The sequence below is a fragment of the Corticium candelabrum genome, chromosome 6 (genome assembly GCF_963422355.1).
Source record: "Corticium candelabrum chromosome 6, ooCorCand1.1, whole genome shotgun sequence".
NCBI classification, from domain to species: Eukaryota; Metazoa; Porifera; class Homoscleromorpha; order Homosclerophorida; family Plakinidae; genus Corticium; species Corticium candelabrum.
Genome location: NC_085090.1, coordinates 2,484,984 through 2,495,440, shown reverse-complemented (window position 1 = coordinate 2,495,440; position 10,457 = coordinate 2,484,984). Strand labels below are relative to the sequence as shown.

The 10,457-nt window shown below is 39.8% G+C and overlaps 1 protein-coding gene across 1 annotated transcript; it reads left to right on the top strand.

Moving 5' to 3' along the window:
* The first annotated feature begins 1,105 nt into the window (after positions 1–1,105).
* LOC134180730 (uncharacterized) lies at positions 1,106–9,339 on the top strand. Its single transcript, XM_062647915.1, has 12 exons — positions 1,106–2,219; positions 2,281–2,331; positions 3,022–3,114; positions 3,174–3,316; positions 3,387–3,527; positions 3,587–4,856; positions 4,912–5,043; positions 5,963–6,085; positions 8,457–8,582; positions 8,648–8,806; positions 8,871–8,996; positions 9,203–9,339. Exons 1-12 carry the CDS (start codon positions 1,106–1,108, stop codon positions 9,337–9,339), a joined length of 3,615 nt encoding a protein of 1,204 aa, XP_062503899.1.
* Positions 9,340–10,457: the final 1,118 nt, after the last annotated feature.

The following is a 10,457-nucleotide window of genomic DNA, read 5'->3' as shown; positions in this document are numbered from 1 at the left end:
TTCACAAAATGGATTAGGTATTGTACACTGTGCAGACAGACAGGTTTGCCGACCCTTTCCAGCATTATGCACGCGATGCCATCTGGTGCACGTGCATGCCATTACGTTTCAGCTGAGTGTCACGTGAAAACAGTGGGTTAGCGTGCGTTACAGCAGTCTCTTTATGCCTGCATTTTTTACACGTGACGGGTGGGATGAGACTGTTTAGCATTCAATTCCCGCATGTGTCTTCTCTTGTGGCCAACGGTTTTTGCTCATCGTTATTCGAGCTAGTTGAACGAATATATACCCAGTGGCGTAGCAATGGGGTTGCAAATTTATGGGCGTAGTTGCTAATCTATTTTTGGTTTTTCTTAATAGAATGATATATATGTACAAAATTAAACTGTACTGAGATGATTATTTGTTAATTAGTATCTCAACATGTACAGTTCTTTGGGTCAGTACAACTATCACTTTCCAGCGGATTCTTCTCTGCGCCATCCATGCAAACGATGACGTTTTGGTACACAATCCATGCTCAATTACATGTCAACATCAAAATTTAGTCTCTTCTATTCCCCAATCATACAAACATTGAAACTTTTTGCTGCTGGTTTCTTGAAATTTTTCTCCGTAAAAGCGACGAATAAAATACATTTTAGAGTTTTAGTTAGACCCGGTGGTTAATTAACTTAATTTTAAGCAAGCTAGAGGGAAATACGGATCTCGGTAAGAGAAAATAATGGAACAGCAGGCACGACTCTATAGAACGGATTTCGTATTTCCCGCTAGCTAGCTCGGTTGAGGTTGTGGACCTATATCGCGTGAGGTCTATCTAGAGCATTATTTTATGTCTTCAACCAGATTCGATGGATCTCTACCAGATAATCCATGAATGCAGCCTCTAGCTATACATGGCTGAGCACTACCGATTCTGGTTGAAGATCTAGGGAAATGCACCTGGTATAGAGGTCCACAACCTCAACAGGATAGAGCTTTAGCTAATTAGGTAGAGTAGGAGTGAATGAGTCTCGTGAGTTTCGACGACCTTTGATAGATTTGTATGCAAGTTGCAACTCAAGTCAAGCACTGAACTAGTGTGCTGTTGCAACGACCTTCGGTCATGTCGGATATTCAAGATCATTTGAACGTTCTCCTGGTTTGCGCTTCGGAGTCGGAGCTGCAGGCTGCGATAGCAGTTCTAGAGAACGGAACGAACGGCAAGTTTGAAAACAAAGACACACATCTCACCGATCTCAGCAGGCTCAACGTCAGAGTGTGCGAAGAATGGAATTCTACAGAAACGAAGGTGGGCGTGGTTGCACAAACCGAAATGGGAGGGGCCGAGAGTCAAGTGTTGCTTTCCAATCTCGCCAAGTACTTCACGGCTACTGTAGTGGTGATGACGGGGATCTGCGCTGGAGAGGAGAACAGACATGGTCACGTGAAGCACGGTTGTGTATTAATCGCCAAACGAACGACAGCAGAGATGGGAGGGAAGGTGCAAGAGGGCAGAGATTACCAGGCTAGAGCACAATACTGTGAGCTCGACAAAGGTATTCTTGCGTCAGTGAATGAATTGGTTCACGCAGATTCTGAACTCTGGTTGAAGTACATTCCAGAGAACGTCGTTCGTCCGAGCCCTCGTTATCTTCAACAACTTATCCTAGACTTTGCGATGAAGAGTGGCCAGGACGGCATTAGCAAGGGAGAACTACTGGACAAGATGGTGGAAAAGAAATTACCTGGAATGGCTACGATGAGTGATGCAAAGACTCGTGTTACCTATGATGAAATTCTGGACACAATGATGAAATCGTCATCTGCTTGGGTTATTGCGTCACCAACAGCGAAATATAGGTACGTTGCTACTGACGAAGGAAATGGTTATGCATCCAATGAAGCTAGTTTTCCGCGTGAAGATGAGATCATAGGCATCGTCGATTCAATGCTCTCGTTGCCAGACAAGCATATGAACCTGAAGGCAGAGTTGAATGCCTACAAAAAGCGCGTGTCCGACAGAAATGTGAAGGCAGTAGACATGGAAGCTTACTGGTTTATGAAACAAGCCATTGAGAGCTTCAGGCGAAAACGGGTACCAGGCAAAGCAGTTGTCATGAAAGGCATCTCTAACTATGGCTCTAGTGCAAGCAAAGGAGACTATTTTCAAGTGTATGCTGCCAGCACGTCTGCTGCCTTTCTAAGGCACTTGATGACAGAAAAACGACATCTATTTGGTAAAGAATTTAATTTAATATTCTGATTGGTTATCACACGCTTAATGTTAACTGTAATTAGTTGATGAGGAATCACAAACAACAAAAATTCAATTTGGGCAATCTCAACAAGGTCAGTGAACGTTATTGTAGATAATGTAGGTGTTGTGTAAAACTGTCGATAACGAGCTTGTGACACCTCCTGTAGAGTTTCCGATTTGTGTAAGGATAGTTAGCTTAATTATTCAATGCTAATGTCTGTGGAATGTACTAGCAGGTATAGTTGTTGACAAATCGTGGTATTCATACGTCTTGAGACAGACAGGGGCGTAGTGGGACCTCTAGAAATTTGTGGCTAAACTTCACAATGCTACGGGGCACGCCCACTTTTATGGACAAGCCCACTTTTTGGCTTCTAATGGAGTGATACAGTAGAGTCATTGGCAGATCCAGAGTGGAATAACAGTGTTGTATATATACGCAGCTTTGTTTTCACACGTATTTACTGTCTGCAATTGTAGGACACACCTACAAGTGATGGGAGGCTATAGCCCAGTCTATCTCATGCCACGCTCCGGCTCTCTGTTGTCTGCTGCAATTTTCTACCATGCATTCATTTATATAGCTTAGAGATTGTGTAGCGTTAACACAAGAGGCGTTATTGCAATTGTAAGTATATCATCAGAGAATACAAAACATTTTGTAGCTATTTCAATTAATTAAGTGACGGATACTACTTAGTACTTGCATTGTCAAATGTTTTGACGCTTTATAATATAATTATTAAAACTATAATTTTATTATTGCTTAAATGAATGTTTAGAAGAAATTGCACAATTAGCAAATGAGGCGACGTCTAGTTGGGGTTCTGCATCACGAGAATCTCCACGACACAAAGCAAGGCGACAGCGGACAGGTTTCACAATTTTATTGGATCCATATAGGCCAGTGACTATAATACGTTGTCATTTATAGCACATTTTCCGATTGAACTGGAAAAAAGAAAGTTTCCTTATATTTGTGGTCGAGACGCAATTATCACCAACTTATCGCATTATTTCTGGCAAGGAGATCACGGAAAGAAAGAGAAGGTTGACATTAGCGATTTTCGTTTGATGGTAACAAACAATCAATGTTTATAATAACAACTCCATGCATGTGCTTGACTATTGTTCTACTTGCTTGCAGTGCATTTGCGCTCAAGGTGGAGCTGGAAAGTCATGTGTAGCAGCCAAATATGCAAGGAAGTACAGAAACTGGTACGAAGGAGGAGTTTTCTTTATCAGCTCAAGAACAAGCGCATCCATACGATATTCTCTTTACAAATATGTAAAACAACAAACAACTAATTGTTTTTAAATTTGTTATTGAAATTGTATTTGTAATAGATAGTTATTCTAAGTTGTGAGAAAGATTACGTTTCAAGTCAATCATTGGAAGAAATGAACGCGCTCTTTTTTGATTTCGTAAGTCAACGCGGAGGCAATGCTTTGTTGATCTACGACAGCAGTGATGATTTAAACGTCATCGAACATGTAGTTCCCTCGTGCAGCATGAAAGTTCACGTTATCATTACGACGAGATGCAGAGATCACGAGCTGATGCAAGAAGGTAATGTGATTCAACTGCCAGAGTTGGATGAAGACGCAGCCGTCGAGTGTTTCTGCCTTTGGGCTGCAAAATGCAACGATGACAGAAAGTTGTCAGAAAAGGAATGCAATGAGATCAAGGGCATAGTGACCGATGGACAAGTGAAGCTATTGCCACTGGCCATTCGACGTGTTGCAACATTGACGAAGAAAACCGGGGTTACTTACAGGGAGATGAAAGAAAAACTGTCATTGAAGACCGTGCAAAATCCAGTCGATGATTTGAAGGACAAATTACATGGTTGGGGATTGCAGCATCTACAGCACAAGCTAACGAGTTTGGGTATTGCACGGATCGACCAAATTTTGGCTGCCGATGTCGCCTCACTGGCCAAATCGTGTGACATTTGTACGAGTGATGAAGAGAAGCTGAGGAACATGAAGGAAAGACTAAATGTCGACAGGGAAGCACCGATGCAATGGGATCTTGATCTAGAGGAAGTGGGAAGAAGGTCCGAAGACGCAGAGAAAATTCTCAGGTTTACTTCTCTGATGGACACGAGCGCCATTTCTACGGATTTTCTTCGTGCAGCTGTGATGCGTGACGGAGAGTCGAGGATCGGAGGAAATAAGTTTGAAGTCTCTCTACATTTGCTGTCCGACGACTTTTCTTTGCTCACGTTGAATGACGAGGAACGCACGTGTGATATTCATGCGCTCGTTCAGCAGTCTGTTGTAAGCCACATGAAGAGAAGAGACAAATTAATACCTTTTCTCATTTGTTTGACAAAGTGTATGCAAGACATGTTACCAAATTCTGACGCCATACAACGCAACCTCAACAACAGCAAGTTGATTGCATTAACTCCACACGTTTACAGCGTTTGCGATCACATCTTGAAATTGAAATGTATGCAGCAAGAATGTCTAGAGCTCTTGGACTTTTCTTGTGTGCTGGCAATTTGTTTGTACGACAGTGCAACAGCCAAGCATTTAGCAGAAGAGAAATTGAAAATCCGTCGTGTATTCGGCACTCGCAGTATTAACGATGCAATTCAAATGAGCACCAGTGAGTACAATTTAACATACAATTACAGTTTACCTTTTTCAATTTGATATTTCAGGTCTGATTGATGTTGGTGATGCGTACGATCTAAAGAGTAGACCTGATATGGGAAAGCCATACTTTGAAGAAGCCGTACAAGTGTTGCAAGCATTTGGCGAAGACATTTCTCTTCCTAAATTATATGGTGTTGGTAAGACAAGATTAAAATGTTGAGTTAGAAAGTTTTGTTTAACGTAATTATAAGTTGGTATCGCGAGATCGGATGTTTTGCACGGAGGAAATGAAACGTCTAGTCACTTTATATACTAGGATTTCGTAAGCGACGGGAGAATGTTGGCGCTACAATCAGCGTGCAGAAAATTTATGAAAATAATGGATTTAAAAGTGATCTTGAGTTTTCAGACTGTAAAACAAAGCATCGCTCGTTTTTGCCCTGTGTTTATTGCTATCAACGATGCATTCTAGAGTTGCTTGAATCAGAGTAAGGTCACTAGCGTTTTTGTGTTAAACAGCAGCTTTGCCCTCTCCCGAATCGTGTAGTTCTCGTAGCCAGCACGTGCCGGTGCACATTGTAAATTTTTATTTTTTTGACTGGTAATAGGGACGAAACGTTTGATTTCCTCCACGTGAAACGTTTGGTGATGGTGCCTTGGGACTAACTCTAAGTCATGACCTCGATTAAAGTGAAAAATTGTTTACAATCTACAGTTACTTTTTCGATGTCAGTATCATTCGCATTACACCAGGTAGTTATAATACAAAAAAAACAAGATTGATTTTTGTTTCGTACTCATACATGTAAGGTTTCATATTTTTTACCATTTTCAACCGCAGTAAACATCATCGTTGCACGATTAACGTAAAAAACGACGCAGTTAGGAAAGTGCCGATGTTACATGTTATAGTAATGATAGTTGTATTTCTGTAAGTGACACGAAGTACATCACACTGCAAATTCCAGTGTACATAGAATAGATATTAATTTGCAGAAAACATTTGCAAGCAATGTCGACAGCTTTTCTCCCAGTTGTGTAATTTATTTGCGTTATTTAACTTATTGTTGCGATATTTTTGTATTTGTATCTAATGTCGGGACATTCTTGTTGCAGCTTTAGACCGGCTAGCATGTTGCTACATTAAACTGAAAAACTTTGAAGATGCAGAGCGGTTGATTAAGAAAGAGATTGCCTTTCACAGAGAACGGGGAGAAGACGATGCGAGCATATCAGTTGGTATGCGTTTGCCTCGTTTGTCCTATTTCGAGTTCTTACTAATTTAACATTACACATAACAATTATCTGCACGATTAATTGATAGAGTAAAAATGTTGTTGGTCGAATAAACATCGGCATTTTAAGTTTAATGCTACATCGTTATGATAACTTCCATACACTAATATGCTTTCTACATTAAATGTATACAGCACAACTCTCCTCTACAAAAAGTTATGTACACTAAGGCCAGATAAATTAAATTTTTGATTCTCGTATTCTACCAATCAGTTTTAACCTTAATTAACAAAAAATTAATTGAAATTTGAGCACACGCAGTGAAATTTGCAAAATGAGATTTTACAGACATACAATGAGTACTTTTTGATGACTCCGTAAGTTCATGTTAACAGTACATGTGGTACATCGACTATTTTCAGTTCCGCCCGACACCGTCATCATTTGTTTTTGTGTCCATTCTCTAGTTGACGTCTGTAGGTAGTGTAATGAGAAATACACAAAATATTAAATTTATTTCTTAATTCTATTTCGCTCAGTTAGTCCGGTTTTCAGGTCTTAATATCCGAACATTAAGAATTTTAGTTGCTCATCTATATTAAGCATGTTTTCGCCTGCAGCCAGCGGTTGTTACAGTCGTAATTCAAAACTCGTTTGTCGTTCTCTAGCAAAAATTATTTTTATCATAAGTCTTTTGACGGATTTCTCTGAATATGTGAAAGTGAATCCATCCGCGAGTTTTTTATCTAATGCAACTTATCCAAACTAGACGTAAGGTTTCAGATGAAGGACGTTTTAGGGCAGCTAGTTGACGGCGAAGATGTAGAGCGGCTTCAGAAAGTTCAGCGGGTGGTACCACATTCCGGCGCAAGATAGCACGCAGACGAAATTTTAGTCCGTAGTGAGTTTGTGAGACGCTATCTCACTTTCTGTTTGCATGTGTTTTTGTAACGCAAGCTTTGCTGTTTCTTAGGCCTTGTCTATAAATTACACTATTTTTCGTCGAGAAAGAAAAATCTGATGAAATGTTGATATCAACATTGCAACACAATATGCTACCATTACTACATAGGCATCTTCTTTGCAAGGAATATACCTTTCTAAATATATATATATATATATATATATATATATATATATATATATATATATTAGAATAATAATCGACTGATCAACAATAATTATTGTAAAACGATCATATAGTTTTGTGGCGAGATTAGGATTCTGCTTGTTAATTTGTGTTAAGCTTGACGCTTTGGGTTGCCACGTCTAAATTGACAAGGTGTCTGCCTTCTTTTCTAGTAATCAGTAGGACAGGCTTCAGAAGAGTTGAACTGAGCAGAGTAGCAAGACAGTTTGCCAACAGTTTATTATTGTCCAACGTTGGAAGCCAACGATGACATTGACAAATTCGAATGTTTCTCTCATATCTAATCGATACTTGAGGAAATACCAATAAAATTGGAGGAACCCATGCAGCACCCTAAGCCTGAACAGCTACCGAAGAAATCCTGATAGTAACGCAAATGCCGTAGGTTGGGAAAGGTAGAAAATCGTGGACTGAATCAGAGTGCTATACCCAACCTAATTATAATATCCGTCTACAGTCGTAATGCTACACAGTAGAATATACGCGCTCTGTGCGACAGTGAGCCCTGTTACAAAATATTTTGTAATATTTATGGCTGAGAATAGAATTTGCTGTTTACACAAACATTAGAATGGGCGTAACGGTAGGTAGAAAAAGCGTGCACTATAATTTTTTTACAAATTTTTACCAAAACAGTGAAGTGTAAGAAATTGGCAAACATTTACTACATCAGTAAATGTACTTTACGACTTCTATCATCACTAAATGACGCACTTGAAATAATCCAGTTTAATAATGATGCATCATTTATGGCAGATGAAACAACAGTGTAACTAGACATGCGACAGAAAAGATAGACTACTGTACGTACAATATGGACTTTTTTCACTTAAGCCTAGTTCACAATACACTTTACGTCGCGTCGACGCGACGCTGGGTGTATTGTAAACAAGGCGTTACTCAAGCAACTGAGAACTGAGAACAACGTATTACTAACGTTGTGTAGTGTTCGGAATTTCTAATTTGAGAACATGAATATAAGGAAATATATCGATATCTATTTATCTGTAATCTACCAAGTAAGAGCTAATTAAGAGTAAAGTTTGATGACAAAAATTTATCACAAAAGATGAGATGTTGGAAATTAAAATATTTGACATGATGAAAACAACAAGCGGTAAAAAAGAAGGCAAACACGATAATTATTTAATAGTCTGTGCTATAATGAAAGGATGTAGATTATATTACTTTACTCAAAATTAAATGCTATAATTGTGTTTTTAGCTCTAAATAACCTTGCTTTCATATATAAAGAAGTGGGGAAATTCGACGAGGAGATAAAGACATACGAAGAGTCGCTCGAGTTGAAAAGGCGATGCGATGATAGGAATCTAGTGGAAATGTCTACGAGTACGTACATGGAAAGATGCAGCGATTTTCGCTTTCCAAATTGTAGATGTTGGGATAATTGAAAGTTGGAAATTATAAGTCAATGTTTTCTATTTTAACTCTCATCAATCTTGGTTCCCGCTACAGAGAGAGCGGAAATCTTGAGAAAAGTTTGAGTGTACTGGAGGAGGCAGTCACAATCAGCCGGTCATGCTACTCCTCTTCTCATCCCTCCTTGGCACTTGGTAAGAAATCGTGAGTCATAAAAGATATAAATACCTATTTATTAATATTATGATGTTTACCTAGCTATATATCATCTTTCTCATACGTACGATTTACTTGACAGAAAAGATGACGCTAGGAAATTGGCAAGAGAAGCATTGGATATTGCAAACGTATCATTACCGTCATCACATCCTCAATTGGCCGAGTGTGAGTACAGTAGTCTAAACATTGCGACAAAATGAATAACCGTTACAGTATTCTATTGCAAACAATTGAGTTTTAAAGAGACTAGCAGGAAGCTTGAAACAAACGGATTTACTAATAAACTACAATCACTGTGAAATAACGAGAGTCTCTCGTATTTTGTTACAAGTCTTATCAATGTAAACTTATTACAACGTGATGTGTTACAGATATGAACGGTGTCGGTCTTTGTTTTTTATCGCGAGGAGACTCCGACGAAGCCATAGTGTGGTATAAGAAATCTCACCAATTGCTGCAACAACTACCTGCTTCACCTACACGAGACGATTTCTTTGCAGAAAGTTAGTATTGCATATCGTTTCATGTTATATCCACACTGCTTGCCTCTTGCTTTTCAACATTCTAAATGAGTGGCCTGGACAAGTACATCAGATGGTCGGTAGTAATTACAATTGGTTTGCAACTTTAGTACGACAATTCTATTCTATCTCATAATTTGTTGCTTGCAAAGTAAGCTATCTTTCACGCCAGTATACCCACGTTAGAGTAAACAAAAATTGCACAAGGTCGGAGTGTGAGGTGCTGTGTGTGTGTGTGTGTGTGTGTGTGTGTGTGTGTGTGTGTGTGTTTTTCTGTGTGTGAGAGTACGTGCGTGAATGTGTGTGTGTGTGTGTGTGTGTGTGTGTGTGTGTGCGCGCGCGCGCGCACGTACATTCGTGAGTGTGTGCGTGTGTGTTCGCGATATGCGGCCACGTCTTTTGTCCGTTCGCAACCGAAATCGTTACGCACACTCGGCAAGCAGAGGGAAAGTTTTGCGTAAAAAATTATAAAATTATGCACATGGTCCATTCTCGATTGTCGACTCTCGCATAACATTTCTCGATGACGCAAACGCTACAAATTCCAACACACGCCGACACCAGTCGTGTGTACACTGTTCGTGTCTTCGTCCTTCGCAAAGCTTCGAACAATCAAATCTTTCTTGCCGATGGAACTTACTCTTCTAGCGCTTTTGTTACCGTTGTACACACGGCGATTGCAGGTAAAAGACTGATGTATTTTATAAGTAAGCGATGTGTTATATAACCACTGATGTGCCAACGTGCATTAAGACGTAAAACTATTACATTACTACATCTGTGGTAGTACAGGACTCGATCTAGTCCGGGAACCAGAGTAAGAGAGCTTGAGCGGGAATATTAGTTATATCTAATAAATAGAATAGAGCACATTGGCGACGAGAATCAACAATGTAAGTGGAGCAAGATCGCGCAGCGGAACCAGGTCAGGCCAATAAGGTTGGGGATGGGGCCCCACATGCGGTCATGCCATGTCAGTTTCCGTTTTGCTTCCAATCAGCCGATTTGACGAATATGAAGCTAAGACGGAAGAGTGGGGTGTGTATCAGGAACGCCTAGAACAGATTTTTGTAGCAAATGGCATATCACCTGTAGATGAAAACAG

Coding starts and splice junctions, on each gene's coding strand:
- LOC134180730 (XM_062647915.1), top strand. CDS start 1,106: ATGTCGGATATTCAAGATCATTTGAACGTTCTCCTGGTTTGCGCTTCG. Junction 3,115..3,173: donor AGCAAGGCGACAGCGGACAG/GTTTCACAATTT, acceptor TGTCATTTATAG/CACATTTTCCGATTGAACTG. Junction 5,044..5,962: donor TCCTAAATTATATGGTGTTG/GTAAGACAAGAT, acceptor TTCTTGTTGCAG/CTTTAGACCGGCTAGCATGT.